General features: G+C 39.8%; 1 protein-coding gene across 1 annotated transcript in view; it reads left to right on the forward strand.

The window, feature by feature from the left end:
* The window catches only part of HERC6 (HECT and RLD domain containing E3 ubiquitin protein ligase family member 6), a gene marked incomplete at its 5' end in the record, with an annotated part of 126,313 nt that overhangs the window by 87,175 nt on the left and 17,309 nt on the right, over positions 1-21,829 (forward strand). The window contains 11 exon segments of the mRNA XM_082391601.1: positions 2,823-2,944; positions 3,653-3,693; positions 3,696-3,711; positions 6,278-6,321; positions 6,324-6,358; positions 9,501-9,690; positions 13,471-13,573; positions 13,575-13,623; positions 17,624-17,648; positions 17,651-17,736; positions 18,068-18,201. Coding sequence (XP_082247727.1) covers positions 2,823-2,944; positions 3,653-3,693; positions 3,696-3,711; positions 6,278-6,321; positions 6,324-6,358; positions 9,501-9,690; positions 13,471-13,573; positions 13,575-13,623; positions 17,624-17,648; positions 17,651-17,736; positions 18,068-18,201 — 845 coding nt within the window.

A 21,829-nucleotide genomic window follows, 5' to 3' on the forward strand; every position in this document is an offset into this window, starting at 1 on the left:
TGGCCCGGGAACTAAGATCCCCCAAGCTGCACAGTGCGGCCAAAAAAAAAAAAAAAAAAAAAAAGATGATGGCACATTTTCTGTCTGGTGAGGGCCTGCTTCCTGGTTTACAGATGGCTGTCTTCTCACTGTATCCTCATGTGGCAGAAGGAGCAGGGGTGAAAGAGCTCTCTGGGGTCTGTTATAAAGGGCACTAGTCCCATTCCTGAGGGCTCCACCCTCATGACCCAATCACTTTCCAAAGGCCTTACCTCCTAATACCATCACAGTGGGGGTTAGGATTCCAATATATGAATCTGGGGGGAGAACACTCAGTCCATAACGTTCTGCCACTGCCCCCCTCAAACTCATGTCCTTCTTGCATGCAGAATACATTCATTTCATCCCAACAGCCCCCAAATCTTAACTCATTCCAGCATCAAAGAATGTTAGCCTGGGAGTTCCACTCTGAAGTCAGTGAATTAGAAGGATGGTGTATGATGATCAGAGAGGAGAATGTTTCTGATGGAAATTTAGAAGGTGGAACAATTTTTGTTGGTTTGTTTGGCTGCGTTGGGTCTTTGTTGCTGCGTGTGAGCTTTCTCTACGGGGTTCTCACTGCGGTGGCTTCTCTTGCTGCAGAGCACGAACTCTAGACACACCAGCTCAGTAGTTGTGGCTCACGGGCTCAGTAGTTGTGGCTCGCGGGCTCTAGAGTGCAGGCTCAGTAGTTGTGGCTCACGGGCCTAGTTGCTCCGTGGCATGTGGGATCTTCCTGGACCAGGGCTCGAACCCGTGTCTCCTGCGCTGGCAGGCAGACTCTCAACCACTGGGCCACCAGGGAAGCCCTGGAACAATTACTGGTGATTATAAAGTACAGAACATCACCTTTATCTAGGGCAATAGTTCTCAACTAGGAGCGGTTTTGCGCCCCTGCGAACATCTGGCAGCGTCTGTGCTCAGCTGAGGTTGTCCCGAGGGCGGGGCGTGCATGTCGGGGCGGCTGCTGCCGGCATCTCGTGGGTAGAGGCCGGGGCCGCTGCTGAACATCCTGCAACGCACAAGGCAGCCGCTCACAGCAGAGAAGTATCTGACGCAGAATGCCAGTCGGGTCGGTGTAGAAGCCCCGACCCGGGGCCTGGGCGGCTGCAGGGAGCAGAGGGAGAGTGGAGACAAGATAAAGAACTGAGAGGTCACGTGGGGAAAGAAACCGGCTCCATTAAGTGTGAAGCTGCCGAGAAGGACAGAGGAGTGACGCCAGGCGCGGACGTGCGAGGAAGACAGTCGGCAGGGTGCTGAAGTGTTCAGTGATTGAAGGCTCGTGACTAGGACTTCGGCGGGTGATACAGTCTGATGTTACGTGCGTCAGAGGAGGCGGGATTTTGAAGAAGAAAGTAGAAGCAGTGGTCTGTAAATGCCAAGAGCGAGCGCCTCATTGTCCTAAGGTCCCTGGGGTGGTGGAGGGAAAAAGCTTCCCCGTGGCTGAACCCCAGGGAACACCCAGGACTCAGATCGAGACGGTGAAGGGAGCTTTGGGAGTCACGGTACTACATCTGTTTCAGAAGGGCTTTAGCTAAGCATTAAACAAAAGTGAGGCAGAATTCCCTGACTTACTATAAGTCAGTGGAAGCAGAGGTATCTTACGGAGCAGAGCACTAACGTCCTCGGAAGAACGTATTAAAAGACAGGTGTTTCTCTCCAGACGGTGATCCCTGACACCTCTGGTTGAGCCATTGGGTTTCAAATATGATATAGAACCATGGTTCTCAGAAATGTGGTCCCCAATCGGCAGCCTCAGCCTCACCTGGGAATGTGCTAGACGCAGATTCTTGAGCTCCACTCCTGTCCTGTTGAATCGGAAACTGTGGAGATGGGCCCAGCAGCCTACGCTTTAACAAGATCACTAGGTGATTCTGTTATCAGTTTGAAAACCACTGATATAAAAGCAAAAACCTGTGGATGATTAAAGGGCAGAAAGAAACTAGTATTTACTGAGCACTTACTATAATCCAGAGGCTTTGTATACCTAATATCTTTTATAAAATCTTAACAGGAGCCCAGAGACGTAGGTATTGTTATCTCATTTTTTAATTGTGGTAAAACATATATAACATAAAACTTGCTATTTCAACCATTTTAAAAGGTACAATTCAGTGGCATTACTTGCATTCACAGTGTTGTGCAACCATCACCGCTATCTACCTCTAAAACGTTTTTCATTACCCCCAGCAGAAACTCTTTTTCTCCCCAAGCAGAAACTTTTAACCATTAAATAATAACTCCCCATTCCTCACTACCCATAACCCCAGGTAACCTCTAATACCCTTTCTGTCTATGAATTAGCCTGTTTCATATTAGTGGAATCGTACAATATTTGTCCTTTTGTATCCAGCTTATTTCACTCAGCATAGTGTTTTCACAGTTCATCCATGTTGCAGCATGTGTCAGAACGTCCTTCCTTTTCACGGCCGAGTAATATTCCATTGTATGGATGTACCATATTCATCTGTTGGTGCTGTTGCTGGACATGGGTTGTTCCCATCTTTTTGGCTATTGTGAATGATGCTGCAATGAATATTGACATACAGTATCTGTTTGAGTCCCTGTTTTCAATTCTTTTGTGTTCTCTCGTTTTTCAAATAACAAAACTAAGGCTTGGACCAAGCAAAGTGGCCAAGGCTAGGACATGGAAGAGCCAGGCCAGTCTGATGCCGTGGCTCCTCCCACCAAACCCCACTGTCTGTCTGAGAGGATGGGGGCCTATCTCCCACCTGTGTTTTACTCACTACTTAGTGTGTGTGTGTGTGTATTTTCCTGATCATTCTTTTCTTTCCTCCTAGAAGGATACTAGTTCCACCAGTGTTTCCAGGAAAACCCTGCCAGCAATAAGCCGAATTAACCAGTCGCCAACAGAAAAATGGATGGCAGTGGCAAGAGGAAGTGCAGAGCATGAAGTGGCTGAGAGGTGGCTCTGTCCGACAAAGTAGAAACTGGGAATCTCCTGGTGGTCCAGTGGTTAGGCCTCTGCGCTTTCACTGCTGGGGGCCCAGGTTCGATCCCTGTTTGGGGAACTAAGACCCTGCAAGCTGCGTGGCACGGCCAAGAAAAAAAGGAGAAACCACTTTTATGTGGTTCTGAAGTCTTGGTCATTTTATCCTAGACATAAGAGAGAGGATTTGGCTTTGTCATGAAGGCATTTGCATTTTAACCATGATTCTCTTCTACCATCTCTTAGTTTGAAGAAGTCATTGATGTCTTCATTCATTCATCATTTCTTTAACAGAGGTATATTGAGGATGTACAATATGCCAGGCACTTTGATAGGTGAGGAAGATGCAGGAGTGAATCAAAAATGCTTTCTGTCCCACAAAGCCTTCCCCAAGGCAGACTGTTTTTATGGCTTCATAGTTTATTCTCTGGAGCTCCAGAAGCTTCTGTTTTCAGAAGGATGAATTTTATTTAAATCTAGATGACTTGATCAAATCAACTATGAAGGGTTTTGGTGAGATTAGCAGTCACATGCACAAAGTATACCCAGAATTTGGAAGACTCTTAAGAGAGTAGTTATTTTCGTTAATGATGATTCCACGTCATCAATTACATACAGTATTCGGTAAGATAAAAGGGACATGCTTATAGTATGTTGTGACTTAACCTTGTCTTATGTTTGCAGGGAAATTGGAGTGATATTTTCATCTCCTGCTTGTCTGACTGCAAGTTTTTAAAGAAAAGGTAACATTTACATGAGACTTACCTTTATTTAAAACACTGGGGGATATTTAAAATGAAATGTTTTGACTCAGTCATTTTAATATGTGAATTTTGTCATCTATGAACAAAAAAAATCCAACGTTGAAAACTCCATAGGTTGTTACAGAATTCTCCCATTTTTGTAAAGTAATTTCCTATTGGACCACTGCAAGTTGTAATTTCTAATTTACATTGTTCACTTCCTCTGCCCTGCCCTCCTCTGGTGTCTGATTGGCAGGAATGGTGTTTTTTTCAGAATCTTTGTATCTAGGAGCGATCAGTTCATTCGAACATTGCTTTTGTACTTAGAGGCCAGGGCTGTGCTCTGAAGCTCTTATTTTGAGATCAGTAAGGAAAACAGATTCTATTTATTTTATCTTTAACTAGTCTTACTACCACAGAGGAGAATCTAACTTCTCTCCTGCTTGGTTTGACACTTGGTCTGATTCAGTAGTTTAAACAGTTCCTCTCTTAAATTGCTCAGTGTTTGGTCTTCTGTTTCTTCCCCTCCCTCTATGCGCTCCAATACTGTACCTGGGAACTACTGAAAGATAAAGTGAGGTATATTAAAAATTGTAAGTTTATTTGAGCGAACATCAGTTTGAATCACGCAGCACCAATTCAGAATTGCTTAAGAGTGCTCCAGCGAGAGGAGCTCAGGGAGAGACATATAGAGAAGGTACAGAAACAAAGAAAGGAAATTATTTGATTGGCTATAACTTAAAGCCTAGTGGGCTTTTTGTGACTGGTTGCCCTTAGCTTTTGATTCATAACTTTGAGGCATCTACAGGCTTAGATTTTGGTTTGCTTTTACAGGCCACCATGGCACTAGAGCCACTGCAGTGTAATGGCCACCTTGTTTAATTACTTTAGCAGTAACAAGGGAGGGGAGGGGGAATAGCAGCATAAAGGGGCCCTTAGGCTGCCCTCTGTCTTCTCTGGAGGCCGGTGCCCTGCAGGTCTGTCCGCAGCTGGTGTCACTCATCCCGGTCCTCCTTCGCTAGGTCAGGCCCTGTCCCTCCCTTGTTGACTTGGCCTCAGGTTGGCTCACTGGTTCGGAAGATAGCTGTTCACATCCGCCGCTAGGCGGTACTCACTATTCGCTTAACCCCTGTTGCAGGTACTTCTAGCCTCTAAGTAACCTGCCCTCCCCTCCCCGCCCCCCCCCCCCCCCATTGTCCCTTTGGCTCTTAACCCAGCTGCGTTCCCAGCCACTCCTCAGGGACACTGGAGGAACTCTTGGGTCCAGCAGCTTCACCTGGGAACCAGAGAAGCCCAGGGAAGATGAGTGTCATGCGTGCCGCCCGCAGCTCATGAGGCAGTTATCCTTCTAGAGTCCCCAGAGGCACCTCTATTCATCCCTGCGTATCCCGGCCAAAGGCAGGAGGTGAGAAGTCAAGACACGGCTTCCCTCTGCCGGCTTCCTCTGCCATTTGCCTTCCTCCTCTTGCCATCCTTCTAGCCTAGGAAGGAGGGGACTCTACCATGCAATGTGTCCTGTTTCTCCCCCACTGCAGCCTCAAGCTAATTCTCATTACCTAGAGGAGAATCCTTTCTACACTAAGAATATTATCTTTCTAAAGTGTCAATGTATCCACGTCCCCTTCCCAGGAGTGATAAACCTCAAGGTTTGATCTGAAGACGCCAAAGGCTGCAAAGGAGAATTTAGTTTACAGGGAAATTTACAGTACTCTGTTTTGGTACTTGCATAAATGTTTTAGGCCTAGTATTACAGTTGATTGGTTAATCTAGCAAGCATGAAATATTTAATAGTACATTATAAAGACAAACCGTCCTTCAGAGTGCAGGTTCCTGAAATATTACCAACACAGCCCAGGGAGATGCCACACCTAGACAGAGCCTTGGCAGTATTTCTGAGGGGAATGGCCAGGTCTGAATTTTTTTAAATCAGCAGTTTGGATTAAGGCAGGTCTCTCAGTGTGGGAGGGGAGGATTGGGGACTTCATCAGGATTGAGGAAAGATACTACAATCCGGGAACGGTTGGAAACAGCAAGGCAAGGATTTTGAGGCAAGAGATGCGAAGAATTTTAGGGCGTAAACTGTTGATTGCTTCCCGTGGTAGAGTTAATGGGTCTTTTCAGGAAGTTCCTAAAATGAACAATCAAGCCATTTGCTTGGGCAAAGGTGTCTTGGAATAGTAAAGTCATGCTAATGAAACAGTGGAATCCCAAAGTAATGTAAATATAGATGGTAAGATAGGTGGGGTTAGGGAGTTTCAGTTCTCAGTGCGCAGGCTGAGTGTGAGGGTAAATGGTTTCAGCTCTCAGACGCAACATGTAAACTTTTGCTATTATTGCAGCCCAAACTTGAGATAATAAATTGTTACCTATTCTCTTTTAGGAGGACATAGATTTTATCATTTTTTTGTGTGCCAAGTAAATCGATTATTTTGAAAGAATGCAAGCTTTAAGAAAAAAGATAATATATGATATGTAGTAAAATAAAATTATACATGATGATATATGAAGTTAGAAATATTCCTTTACATCTGTTTATGTGGTTTTTTTGCATGTCTTGCATCCAAAGAGAGTCTGGAGAAACTATTTCCATTGATGTGGACTTAGAAATGGCGAGCAGTTAACAAAAAAAGAATGGATTTCTTCTATGGTAATAACCAATATTCACTTGAGAAAGAGATCAATAGAATTTCTTTACAGGAACCAATATGATTACAGTTTACTTTTGTTAGGAGTTGAGTGAGATGGAAGTGTGATAGGGGAGGGGCTAGTGTTTATTATGAGGTTACTATATGCCAGACGCTGTATTAGGCGCTGGCATTTATTTTCTTACTGCATGCTTAAATGTACAGTAGATACAGTACTTTTATTTTCAGTTTGAGAAAAACAATGCTTGAGAGGTATAACTTATGAAAAGAGTACTAGTTTGGGATTCATATGTTTTGGGACCCACCGATTAAGAATAGACAGATTAACAGAAAAGTTCTACTCGTGAAGAGCAGCTAGGGATGAGGGTTTATATACCAAGGTTAGGGAAGGGGGAGAAATAAATGAAACAATTTCCATTGGGAGACAGATGGGCTTTTAGGGGGACACATGGAAGATAGGATAGCTTGTGATAATGTTTGTTTCTGCAATTTCTCATCCAAGTGCAAGTGCGGGGTCTTTTTCCTGGCAGTGAAGCTCGCTTGCCTGCCCACCCAGGAGAGGATTTATAGCTGCTTCACTCTTCGAAGCCTCTGCCTTTAGTGAGATGAGGAAAGCTCTGAAGGCTTCTTTCCACAACAGCTCTATCTCTGACGTCTTCAGTTGAAAATCATCTTTATACCGTTTTGGGTCCCTACATTTGAAAGGGAAAGGGAGAGAGTGTTCCTTAATATGCAGTAGAAACTATTTTTATTTATTTACTTTTTAAAATATTTATTTATTTATTTATATTTTATTTGGCTGCGTCGGGTCTTAGTTGCGGCATGAATGTGGGATCCAGTTCCCTGAACAGGGATCAAACCTGGGCCCCCTGCATTGGGAGCGCTTAGTCTTACCCACGGGACCACCAGGGAAGTCCCTATTTTTATTTTCAAGATGAAAAAGTAAGAATAGTAAATGTGATCAGGTATATTTTTAAAATAAATATTTAGGTTATGCAGGAGATCACTTGGGGTGCTATTCCCAGTGCGAGTTCTAAGAAACATTAGTTTCACAGAATGCTCTATGAAGAGGGGTTCTTAGTGAAGCAGCTTTAAGAACACTGCATACTGTTATGGTGTTGTGATGCACATAAGTAAAGCAAAGATGATGTCATATACTGAAAGAAACCTAGCTTCTTTGACCCTATTTTTCTCAAAGTTATTTGACTTTGTGGCACTATTTTCCCATGTACACCGACTAGCATTCCACAGAAGTCATGTTCTTCTGGATATATGAAAACACAAATTGTAAGAACATCAATGTAATAATGTTATACGGTACTTCACAGTTTATTGTTACACGAATCACCTTACTTAACCCTTAGGACACGTAGAGGCAGATACTCACAGTTAAGAGTATCTAAGATCTGTCAGAGAGAATACATAAGCCGTTGGTTCAGAAACCGGCCCCTGTGCTCAGAGGACAAGGAGAGACTGAAGAAAGAGGCAGCCCCTCCAGATTGGAAGGTAGCAGGTTTAATAAGCAAGGGAACTTGCAAGGCTTGTCTTGGGTGGCCGCAAGATGAGTAGATCTGCACCCGCCCGCCAGAATCCTGAAGTTCACATAGAGGCATTAACTGCTGGGTTCGGTCACATAGACTGTCCAGATGGTCTCAGCAGCACCTTACCCTCTCAGAGGCTGCATCCTTGGGAAAGCTCCCAGTATGGGCACAGGGGGCGGGGCATGCACTCTAAACACACGGGAGTGGGTGAGAAGCATTTGACTGCCCAGGTCCAGTTTGAGGGTCAGCGTCCTCTTGATCACCGCCTCCAGACATAAGCTCCTCCAGACAACTTCCAGATCTCAACGGCCTATTCACACAGTGAAGATTTTTTTTTTTTTTCTCACACCAAAGTCCAAAGCGGGTTGAGATAGGAGCCACCTGTAGGGAAGGAAAAAAATTACTTTTCCTCTCCTTATCTTAGTTTCATTGGCTGGGGCCTCACAGATCACACTGAGAAAAGACAGATGAACAAGAGAAAAACAGGTTTATTCACACGTGCATCCCACTTACACATGGAAATACTCAGCGATGAGTAACTTTAAGGAGTGGTTAGAATTTGGGCTTCTAAAGCATCTTAGCGAAGAACAGTAATTTTGTAGAGAAGCGAGAAGACAAAAGATACGGACTTGGAGCTTCTGGGTTGGCAAATGGTGGGAAGGAAAATACACGAAGCAAGCAATGGTGGGTAAGGGCTAGTGAGTAAGGTGTGTGGTGTAGAGTCTCCCTCAGCGCCGGCTATCTCTGCTAGTCAGGTTGTTATCCCCTTCCTGGTGCGGGAAGCTGGGGACGGGAGGGCACCTTCACAAGGGGAATTTATGTTCTGTTTTCAGGTAGATGGGAGAGGCCAGAGAGCTCATTCTGTGTCTGCTTTTTTTCACTTGCCTTCAGCTTAAAATAACCCTCATGTTGGAGTGGCATATTTGGGGGTGGCAAATTCTACTACCCTTCCCCCCCTCTGCCCAGGTTCATTCAGGGGTGACTCAGGCTCCTTTCTGTCATTCTAGGCCTCAGGGCCATGAAATTCTCCAGTAGGTCTTTTGTGTTGTTGGCAGATGGGGAAAGAGGGTATGAAAGGTCACATGGGAGGCTTTAGGGGCCAAGCCTGGAAGTGTCACACGTCGCCTTCCCTCACGTTCTGTTAGCTAGAACCCGGTCACATGGGCCCACCTAAGTGCAGCGGGGGCTGGGCAATGCCATCTGCCTGCGAGCCCCGGAGGAAGATGACATAGGATTGGCGAGGTGAACATACGGCGTTTTCTCTGCCGCGGTAGAATGTTAGGTCAGATAGATCTGGATATGGATCCCTTCTAATTGAGCAACCGTTCGTTGTGATTCATTCAGTATGTCCAGGCATGTGATTTCACTTTATTTCTTTCATTCACCCCAGTATAAAATAGGGCGGATGGTTCTCACATACTACTTCAGGGGCATTTGGGATACAAGGAGTGATGGAGTTTGAATAGTAGGTTTCGGGGAAAACTAAATGATTATTCCATTTGGAACATAGTGGCCATGAAACCTCTGGTCCCATAGCTTCTTTCTTATAATACTCTGTGTCTAATATATCCTGGGCCTCTCCCTGATCCTGTTTCGACCACAGATGACAACACGTCTCAGGGATCGTCCGCTCAGAGCTCTTCCGTATCGTTCTCCACGCCAAGAAGCTTTATCAGTCTTGCTTCTGCCCCCAGAGTGTCCTGTCATGCACGATCCTAAGAACTGGTTGACTCTGGTGGTTCCGTCTGCAGAGGCCGTTCATCACATGACTGGCCAATCTTCACAAGTCCTGAGTAAGTGTGATTACCTTTATGTCACTTTATCTGTATTCTCAATAGAGAGTCACTGTCTGAAGTAGAAGTTGTAGCAAATTTTAGATAGATTGCAAAATACTACACAATTGTTTGAATATGTGGTATGTGCATTATTGAAAACATTAACCTAAAGCTATTGTCAAATCCAAGTTTGTGTGCCTGATGCACAGTGAGGCCAGACAAACCGAAGCATTGGAGTTTGGAGCAGAGAAAGGTTTATTTCAAGTGCCAAGCAAGGAGAACAGGCAGTTTATGCTCAAAAGACCTAAACTCCCTGATGGGTCTCAGGGAAGAGTTTTTAAAGGCAAATTTTCAGGGAGGGCTGCAGAGTGTGTGACTTTCTTCTGACTGGTTGGTGGTGAGGTAACAGGATGGTGCTCTAGGAACCTCAGTCATCAGCTTTCTGGTTGTAACCAGTCTGGGGTTCAAGTGCTTATGGTCAGCCTGAAGTTACCATCTTCCACCTGGGTTGGGGTCTTAGTTCCTGTGGAAGCACTCAGAGATATGTGTCAGACTGTCTTGTATATCCCTTGGGGAGGAACCAGGACGCTGCCCCATCTCTGCACTATTGTTTCCTGACTGGCTTTCCTTCCTTTCTGCGTTCCCTCACTTCCTAGTTAGTAACAGTTTGAATCTGCCCTTTGGAACTCAGGGAAGGTCTCGGAGGTTGAAGCCTTTTTTCCTGCAATCAAGAAGCAGGAGGCGCAGAAAGCCTTTTGTACCTGGGAGCGCCCCACAGGGTCCCGCACGGTTTCGAAGCTATTATAATCATTACTCTGTCATCACAAAGCATGTGTAGTTCTTAGACTTGGTCATGGCCTTGACATCAGAATTTAATAACCATAGAGTATCCAGTCAAGATAAATCCACACTTTGAAACGTTATGTTGTTTTAAAACTTTAGACGTTTTGACCAGAGGTGAGGAAAAAAATGTTTAACTTTGTGTTCTTGTTTTATATTTTATTCAATGCCATGGGATATCCTTTTACAACTTTGAGCTAATGTTCAAGGTCCAAAGCTTAAAAGGTATGAAGGTGAAATGTACAGTGAATTATAAGCTACCTAGTTCCCCTCCCAGAAAGCAGTTACAGAGTAGAGTTTCTTGTGTAACCTTTGAAAGATATTCTCTCTCTATAAAAACATATAGAAATAATAAATCTTTTTAAAAATGGTAGCATACATGCTTTGGCAACTTGCTTTTTTCCCCTAAACAGTATATCTTGGAGATCATTATGTTACAGCACCTATACGACTGCCTCATTCCATTTAATGGCTGAGTAGTATTCTATTGGGAGGATATACATAAATTTTTGCTATTATAACAGTTGTTGTAACATGCATTTCTTTGTACATACATAAATTTACACGGGCAGGGAAATGTCCAGAAAGCAAAATTACTGGGTCAAATTGTATGTGCGTTTTAAATCCTGAGAGATTTTGCCAAATGGCCCTCCACAGAAGTCAGGGCCACCATGTTGTCCAACTCTAAGTGGTTACCATTCACATTGTCACCCTTGGAATTGGGCAACATAGCTCTGACAGAAGATGCACCAGTTTACACTCAATCAATATGAGAGCATCAGCCCACACACTTCGCCACAGTGTGAACCAAACTTTGGTCTATACCATTCTGAAAAGAAGAATCTCTCTTTTTTTTTCTTTTTTTTGGGGGGGGGCAGGCTACACTGCTTGTGGGATCTTAGTTCCCTGACCAGGGATCAAACCTGGACCCCCTGCAGTGGAAGCGTGGAGTCCTAACCACTGGACCGCCAGGGAAGTCCCAAGAATCTCTCCTCTTTTTTTTTTTTTTTAAATTTATTTTCTTTTGCTGCATTGGGTCTTCGTTGCTGCCCGCGGGTTTTCTCTAGTTGCGGCGAGCGGGGGCTACTCTTTGTTGCGGTGCGCGGGCTTCTCATTGCAGTGGCTTCTCTTGTTGTGGAGCATGGGCCCTAGGCGCGTGGGCTTCAGTAGCTGTGGCACGCGGGCTCAGTAGTTGTGGCTCATGGGCTTAGTTGCTCCACAGCATGTGGGATCTTCCCGGACCAGGGATAAAACCTGTGTCCCCTGCATTGGCAGGTAGATTCTTAACCACTGCACCACCAGGGAAGTCCCCAAGAATCTCTTAATTTGAATTTGAATTTTCTCATTATGAATGGAGTTGTGCTGGTTTTCCTATATTCAGTTCCATTTGCACATCATATTCTAGAAGCTATCAGTTCTCCCCCTTACCTATTTTTCCATTTGTTGTTAGTTTCTTTCTTTTTTATTTAGAAGCTTTTAAACTACTAAGACAATTCCTTTTTTTTTTTTTTTGCAGCATCTTCCCATATCACTTATTTATTTTATTTTTTAAAATTAATTTTTATTGGAGTATAGTTGCTTTACAATGTTGTGTTAGTTTCTGCTATACAGCACAATGAATCAGCTATACATATACGACAATTCTTTATCCATAATATGAGTTGCAATTTTTTTCTTTAGGTTACTAAAATTTTTTTTACTTTGTGGTATTTTTGCCATGCATAATTATTTTTAAACATTTTTATGCAGGCTACTATATTAACATTTTCTTTTGTGGTTTCTGAATTTGGGTCATACCTCAAAAAGTTTACCTCATGATGAAATTTAAAGATTTCCCATGCTCCTATTAGAATTTTTATTGTTTCATTTTTTAAGTTGATTTTTATAGGATTATAGCTGATTTATAATGTTGTGTTAGTTTCTGCTGTACAGCAAAGTGAATCAGTTATATATATACATATATCCACTCTTTTTTAGATTCTTTTCCAATACAGGTCATTCAGAGTACTGAGTACAGTTCCCTGTGCTTTACAGCAGGTTCTTATTAGTTATCTATTTTATATATAGTAGTGTGTATATGTCAATCCCAATCTCCCAATTTATCCCTCCCCCACATTGTTTCATTTTTATGTTTAAATCTTTGAACTATATGGAGTTTATCTTGATTAAACTTCATTTTTTTTCTGGATCAATTTCCAGTTGTCACACATTTATTAAATGATCTGTTTCATTCCCCACTAATATGCAATGCCACCTTCATCATATACTGAAGTCTCATGTGTATTTGGGTCCATTTGTGAAGTCTCTGCTAAATTAATCTGCCTTTCATGCATCTGGGTCATACTATTTTAGTTACATTAGTTTGAAAATATATTTTAACACTTGATATGTTTGTTTTTGAGAATTGTCTTTTAAAGGTACAAAAATTCAGTTTGTAACCTCAGTGATATTAAAATATTGTTACTGAGCTAATTTTAAAATATATCCATCTATACAAGGTGTTCATAAAGTCTGAAAACATAGATAATATTATTTTATTTTTTACAGATTAAAAATGTCCTTGATGACATTATATGTCATGTGTGTATGTGTGTGCATTTGTATTTGTTTATTCACCTATGGATGTTTTCAGACTTTATAGATACCCTATGGAAGTTTCAGTTTGAAAATCATGAAGTCAATCAAGTAATCAAGCATAAATATGAACTATCAACAAATTTTTTCAGAAACCTGAATTTGAGCTTTTAATTCCAAAGATACTTTATCAGGGAAAAAAATTTTTTTCCCAGATCTGTGCGTAATAAATGTTGTCCAGGATGTTATCCTTCAAAAAGATATTTTATGGGTTATGCCATCAGAAATGGAAAATACGATCTATTTCTTACATTAAAGAACTTAGAAGCTGAGGGAGTTTTTTGGGGGGTGCATATTTATCATGGCTGATTTTACACCCCTCAGGGCAGTGTTGGGCATCTTTGCAAGAATCCTCTCTCAACACACTGGTCCAGATGCTTAAAACTGCCATCGTCTCTCAACTGTTTTGTTGGACTGAAACCATTCAGTCACCACAATGTTAAAGCTCTTCTAGAAGTGATGAAAGAAGTGTATAAGGTAAGGGTTCATTTAAAGGAATGTATATACCATTTTACTAAATCAAGATCTCTTAGTTCTTAGTCATTTGGAGGCTTGTTTTGTTTTATTTTCCACATCAAGAATGAAAATATTTTATTTAGCCCTTAATAATTCAGAATTTTGCTTGTTTTGCTAACTGGATAAATGCTGGTGGAATATGTTACATATTATCTATAATATATTAGAGGCACAAATACTCAGATAGGAGAATGATTCAACATTTTCATAATAAAACATAATCCAGAAGTAACCTAAAGCTACTAATAAACCTAATGATTATTGGAGGATAGGGAGGAGACAGAGCATTTTAAATAAAATAATTAAATTGATATTGTTCAGTTGAAAAATAATTAGCTAAAGTAAGATGCTTTTATAAATATAAATGGCTCAATTGGCAATCAAAGCAAATTTCACCACAAAATATCAATCTCAATAGGAGAAAATATTATGTACAAAAGTTAGTGCTGGGACTTCCCTGGTGGCGCAGTGGTTTAGAATCTGCCTGCCAATGCAGAGGACACGGGTTTGATCCCTGATCCGGGAAGATCCCACATGCCACGGAGCAACTAAGCCCGTGCGCCACAACTACTGAGCCCGCGTGCCACAACTACTGAAGCCTGTGTGCCTAGAGCTTGTGCTGCGCAACAAGAGAAGCCACCTCAATGAGAAGCCCGTGCACCGCAATGAAGACTAGCCCCTGCTCGCCGCAACTAGAGAAAAGCCCGTGCGCAGCAATGAAGACCCAACACAGCCCAAAATAAATAAATAAATAAATTTATTAAAAAAAAAAGTTAGTGCTTTTCAGAAGTAATAATGCACTGATATTTCTAAAGTAGTGTATTTCTTCCCATCTTTATTGAGATATAACTGATATAGGACATTGTGTAAGTTTAAGGTGTACAACGTGTTGATTTGATACACTTATGTATTGTAAAATGCTTATACATTGCAAAATGATTACCACCTTAGCTTTAGCTAATACCTCCATCACCTCATATAGTTACCATTTTTTACTGTGGTGAGAACACTTAAGATCTACTCTCCTAGCAACTTCCAACTATATAGTACAGTATTGTTAACTACAATATAATCACCATGCTGTACATTAGATCCACAGAACTTATTCATCTTATAACTAGAAGTTTGCACCCTTTGACTAACATTTCTCCATTTCCCCCACCCCCCCAACTATGGAAACTACCAATCTACTCTGTTTCTATGAGCTTAGCTTTTTTAGATTCCATGTATAAGTGATAACCTACTGTATTTGTCTTTCTCTGTTTGACTTATTTCACTTAGCATAATGTCCTCACGGTCCGCCCATGTTGTTGCAAATGGCAGGATTTCCTTGTTTCTCATGGCTGAATAATATTCCAGTGTGTGTGTGTGTGTGTGTGTGTGTGTGTGTGTGTGTGTGTGTACACCATATCTTCTTTATCCATTCATCTGTCCATGGACACTTAGGTTGTTTCCCTGTCTTGGTTATTCTAAATCATGCTGCAATGAACATGGGGCTGTAGATATCTCTTTGAGATTGTGATTTCATTTCCTTTGGATATATACTCAAAAGTGGGATTGCTGGATCATATGGTAGTTCTAGCTTTAATTTTTTAAGGAAGCTCCATACTGTTTTCCATAGTGGCTGCACCAATTTGCATTCCCACTAACAGTGCACAAAGGTTCCCTTTTCTCCACATCCTCACCAGGACTTATCTTTTGTCTTTTTAATGATAGCCATTCTAACAGGTATGAGGTGATACCATACTGTGGATTTGATTTGCACTTCCCTGATGATTCGTGATGTTGAGCACCTTTTCATGTACTTGTTAGCCATCTGTATGTCTTCTTTGAAAAAATATCACTTCCTCTGCCCATTTTTTAATTGGATTGTTTGATTTTTTTTCTTTGTTATATGACTTCTGTATATTTTCTGTATATATTTTGGATATCAATCCTTTATCAGATATATGGTTTGCAAATTTTTTCTCCCATTCCATAGGTTGTCTTTTCATTTTGTTGATTGTTTCTTTTGCTGTGCAGAAGCTTTTCAGTTTGATGTAGTCTCATTCATTAATTATTGTTTTTGTTGCTTGTGCTTTTGGTGTCATATCCAAAAAATCATTGCCAAGACCAGTGTCAAGGAGCTTTCCCCTAATGTTTTCTTCTAGGAGTTTTATGGATTTAGGTCTTCTGCTTAAGTCTTTAATCTATTTCAAGATAATTTTTCTGAGTGGTGTAAGATTGGGGTTCAATTTCATTCTTCTGCATGTGGTTATCCAGTTATCCCAGTTGCATTTATGGAGGAGATTATTCTTTCCCCAGAGAGTATTCTTGGCTCCATTGTCAAATACTAGTCAATCAAATATGTGAGAGTTTATTTCTGGGCTCTTGTTTCTGTTCCATAGGTCTATTCGTCTGTTTTTCTGCCAGTACCATACCGTTTTGATTACTATAGCTTTGTAGTATAGCTGTAAATCAGGACATGTGATACCTCCAGCTTTGTTCTTCTTTTCAGGATTGATTTGTTTATTCAGGGTCTTTTGTGGTCTCATACAGATATTAGGATTGTTTTTTCTATTTTATGAAAAATGCCATTAGAATTGTGAGAGAGATTGCATTGCGTTTATAGATGGCTTTAGGTAGTATGGACATTTTAACAGTACTCTCCCAAGCCATGAACATTGGATATCTTTTCATTTATTTGTGTTTTCTTCAATTTCTTTCATCATAATCTTATAGATTTCAGTGTACAGATCTTTCACCTCCTTGGTTAAATTTATTCTTAAGTATTTTATTGTTTTTGATGCTTTTGTGAATGGCCAGTTAGAGTTTTAAGAAGACAAATAAGAATCCTGAGGAGTCAAATATTTTTAAAAGTAAAAGGGAAATGTTTGACATAAAATAATTGGAGATTTAAAAAGTAAGAAACTTTATGAAGACTTAAAAAGATGTTTGGTAATGGACTCCTTTTGTTTAGAAAAAGTGGACATTACAATTTGTAGTTTCATCATATTTTTCATTCTTGCTCTTAGTTATTTACCTCTTTATTTATTTTTTTTTCGTTCAGTCTTACCAGGAAGGTTTTTTTGTAAGACCCAACCTTTTAATTTGTTGATCTTCTCTCCTATACATCTGCTTTTTATTTCCTTAATTTATGTTTGTAGATTTCTTATTTCCTGCCTTCTATCTCTTGGATTAATTTGGATTAATTGGATGTGATGGAGGCTTATTTATAACATTGATTTTCTAGCATTGCTTCTTCTGGGAAGCCTTCTCGAACCCCTAAAGTCCTTCTCCAATAAAAACTGTATCCTAGGTGCCTGATTACTTGTTTTTACCTACTAGATCATGGTTTGGCAATCTATGCCCATAGGCAGCCTCCTTTTTTTATAAAGAAAATTTTATTGAGGCACATCCATACTCACTTATTTACTTATTGTCTAAAGGTGTTTCATGCTACAAAATGGCAGGGTTGAATAGTTGCACCAGAAACTGTATGATCCGAAGCTCAAAATATTTACTATCTGGTTTTAAGAGTTTGCTGACTACTCTTCTAGACAGTAAGCGATGTATAAACCAGGACAATTTTTAGCGTATGTTTTGTCTCATGCCTGATAAATAGTGTGTGCTAAATTAATATTCACTAATTCATAGAGAAAGGGATGAATTTGTCAAAAGTACCTTAGATTGTTTTGTGCTTTTATCCTCAAGATCTAGAAGCTGTTTCCAGTGAACCTGTGCCCTAGGAGTTGGTTTACTAATCTCCACTGGCAATGTTTTATATCTTTTACAATATTTGTAAAAATTGGAGAAATTATGGATCAAAAAATGGAAGTTTTCTAGAACTCTACTTCATCATTGACCAATGCATTGGGTTTATAGAGCTCTATTCTAATTATCTATATGCTAGCCATATAAAAAAATAGATGAAATCACTTATTGATTGAAAATGAAAATCACAGGTCATATTCTCTTTAAGGTAAACAAAGCTAATTGTCAACTACCAGAAATACTTTCAACATAAATGAACTATCCACTTTGTTGAACTTCTATGAAGAGAGAAGAAGAGTGATCTGTAGGGATAAAAACCTGGTAAGAATATCATTTTTACTTTCTGAAGTTTTTCATACTTTAAAGGGGGAACACATTAGTAGCTAGGTAGGTATCTTTTTTGATAAATTAAGATTTGAAAATTTCCTCATTGCAGTGCTGAATTTGCTAAAATAGATGATCATGGAAAACTTAAACACCTTTCAGTCACAAAACAAATGTATTTTCCTAGAAATTTGTTTCTAGTTAATATAGATTCTTACAAATTCTAAAAAGTGTGGAAGTAAATAATTTAAGGTGGTGAGGTAAAGGAATGAATGAAGTTTTCCTTTTCTTTTGATTATCAAAACTGTTATCTCTTTTTAATTATTAGATACCTGCAGAAAACCTCAGTCCCATTATTTTCAGTGATTTTCCATTTGTCTTTAATTTACTCTCCAAAATTAAATTATTGCAAGCTAATTCCCATATAAAAATGCTGATATGTATGTCTTACTTTTTTATGATGTAAAATGTTCAAACATATACAAAATAGAGATAATGCTGTATTAAACCACAGCACACATTTTCAGCCATCATTAACATTTTGCCATACTTTCTTCATTTATCATTTTTGTTATTTTTGTAATTGTTACTATTTTTCCTGAAGTATAATATTTTAAAGCAAATCCCAGGCCCAATTTCTTTTCACCTCGCCATACTTCAGTACATTATTTCTGGTTGCTTCACTTTTGTTCATGCTGAGATTAATCAGTGGGTTCAGGTGGTGAACACATTCTTCCATTGTAATATTTCCCATCAACCTTTTTAAAAATAATTAAATCACAGTTGGTGTACAATATTATATAAGTTACAGGCGTACAATATAATGATTCACAATTTTTAAAGGTTATACTTCATTTATAGTTATTATAAACTATTGGCTATATTCCCCATGTTGTACAGTATATGCTTGTAGCTTATTTTATACCTAATGATTTGTGCCCCTTACTCCCCTACCCCTATATTGCCCCTCCCTGCTTCCCTCTCGCCACTGGTAACCACTAGTTTGTTCTCTCTATCTGTGAGTCTGCTTCTTTTTTGTTTTATTCACTAGTTTGTTGTATTTTTTAGATTCCACATACAAGTGATATCATTCAGTATTTGTCTTTCTCTGTCTGACTTCCTTCACTTAGCATAATGCCCTCCAAGTCCATCCATGTTGCTGCAAATGGCAAGATTTCATTCTTTTTTATGGCTGAACAGTACTCCTTTGTATATATATACCACATCTTTCTTATCCATTCATCCATTGATGGACACAGGTTGCTTTCATATATTGGCAATTGTAAATAATGCTGCTATGAGAAGAGTTAACACCTGTCCTTCTCAAACTACTCCAAAAAATTGCAGAGTAAGGAACACTTCTGAACTTATTCTATGAAGCCAGCATCACCTTGATACCAAAACCAGACAAAGATATCACAAAAAAAGAAAATTACAGGCCAATATCACTGATGAACATACATACAAAGATCCTCAACAAAATACTAGCAAACCAAATCCAACAATACATTAAAAGGATCATACACCACGATCAAGTGGGATTTATCCCAGGGATGCAAGGATTTTTCAGTATCCACAAATTAATCAATGTGATATACCACATTAACAAATTGAAGAATAAAAGCCATCCAGTCATCTCAATAGATGCAGAAAGAGCTTTTGATAAAATTTGACATCCATTTATGATAAAAACTCTCCAGAAAGTGGGCATAGAGGGAACCCACCTCAACTTAATAAAGGCCATATATGACAAACCCACAGCTAACATCATACCCAATGGTGAAAAGCTGAATGCATTCTCTTTAAGAACAGGAACCAGGCAAGGATGCCCACTCTCACTACTTTTATTCAATATCGTTTTGGAAGTCCTAGCAACAGTACAGAGAAGAAAAGAAATAAAAGGAATCCAGATTGGAAAGGAAGAAGTAAAACTGTCACTGTTCACACATGACATGATGCTATACATAGAAAATCCTAAAGATGCCACCAAAAAACTATTAGAGCTCATCAATGAATTCAGTAAAGTTGCAGGATACAAAATTAATATACAGTAATCTGTTGCATTTTTATACACTAACAACGAACTATCAGAAAGAGAAATTAAGGGAACAATCCCATTTACATCAAAAAGAATAAAAAACTAGGAATAAACCTACCTAAGGAAGCAAAATACCTGTACTCTGAAAACTGTAAGACGTTGATGAAAGAAATCAAAGATGTCACAAACAGATGGAAAGATACACTGTGTTCCTGGATTGGAAGAATCAATATTTTTAAAATGACCATACTAACCAAGGCAATCTACAGATTCAATGCAGCCCTTATCAAAATACCAATGGCATTTTTCACAGAACTAAAACAAGTAATTTTGAAATTTGTATGGAAACACAAAAGACCCCTAATAGCCCAACCAATCTTGAGAAAGAAGAACAGAGCTGGAGGAATCATGCTCCCTGACTTCAGACTATTCTACAAAGCTACAGTAATCAAACCAGTATGGTACTGGCACAAAAACAGACACATAGATCAATGGAACCAAATAGAGAGCTCAGAAATAAACCCACACACTTATGGTCAGTTAATCTATGACAAAGGAGGCAAGAGTATACAATGGAGAAAAGACAGTCTCTTCAATAAGTGGTGCTGGGAAAACTGGACAGCTATAGATAAAAGAATGATATTAGAACACTCCCTAACACCATACACAAAAATAAACTCAAAGATTAAAGACCTAATGTGAGGCCAGATACTATAAAACTCTTAGAGGAAAACATAGGAAGAACACTCTTTGACATAAATCACAGCAAGATATTTTTTGACCCACCTCCTAGAGTAATGAGAATAAAAACAAAAATAAATAAATGGGACCTAATTAAGCTTAAAAGCTTTTGCACAGCAAAGTAAACCAGAAACAAGACGAAAAGACAGCCCTCAGAATGGGAGAAAATATTTGCAAACAAAGCAACTGACAAAGGATTAATCTCCAAAATATACAAACAGCTCATGCAGCTCAATATCAAAAAAAACCCAAACAACCCAATCTAAAAATGGGCGGAAGACCTAAATAGACATTTCTCCAAAGAAGACATACAGATGGCTGACAAACACATGAAAAGATGCTCAACATCGCTAATTATTAGAGAAATGCAAATCAAAACTACAATGAGGTATCATCGCACACCAGTCAGAATGACCATCATCAAAAAAATTTACAAACAGTAAATGCTGGAGAGGGTGTGGAGAAAAGGGAACCCTCTTGCACTGTTGGTGGGAATGTACATTGATACAGCCACTATGGAGAACAGTATGGAGGTTCCTTAAAAAACTAAAAATAGAACTACCATATGACCCAGCAGTCCCACTACTGGGCATATATCCAGAGAAAACCATAATTCAAAAAGACACATGCACCCCAGTGTTCATTGCAGCATTATTTACAGTAGCCAGGGCATGGAAGCAACGTAAATGTCCATCAACAGAGGAATGGGTGAAGAAGATGTGGTACATATGTACAATGGAGTATTACTCAGCCATGAAAAGGAGTGAAACTGGGTCATTTGTAGAGACATGGATGGACCTAGAGACTGTCATACAGAGTGAAGTAAGTCAGAAAGAGAAAAACAAATATTGTATATTAATGCATATATGTGGAATCTGAAAAAAGTGCCATAGACAATCTTATTTACAAGGCAGAAATAGAGACACAGACGTAGAGAACAAACATATGGATACCAAGGGGGAAAGGAGAGGGTGGGATGAATTGGGAGATTGGGAGTGACATATAAACACTATTGATACTATGTATAAAATAGATAACTAATGAGAACCTACTATATAGCACAGGGAACTCTACTCAGTGCTCTGTGGTGACCTAAATGGGAAGGAAATCCAAAAAAGAGGGGATATATGTATATCTATACCTGATTCACTTTACTGTACAGTATAAACTAACGCAATATTGTAAAGCGACTATACTCCAATTAAAAAAAAATAAGAAACAGTATGGTACTGGCACAAAAGCAGACACATAGACGAATGGAACTGAATAGAGAGCTCAGAAATAAACCCACACACTACGGTCAACTAATCT

Source organism: Balaenoptera borealis (assembly GCF_965194805.1).
Source record: "Balaenoptera borealis genome assembly, chromosome: 4".
In the NCBI taxonomy this organism is placed as follows: Eukaryota; Metazoa; Chordata; class Mammalia; order Artiodactyla; family Balaenopteridae; genus Balaenoptera; species Balaenoptera borealis.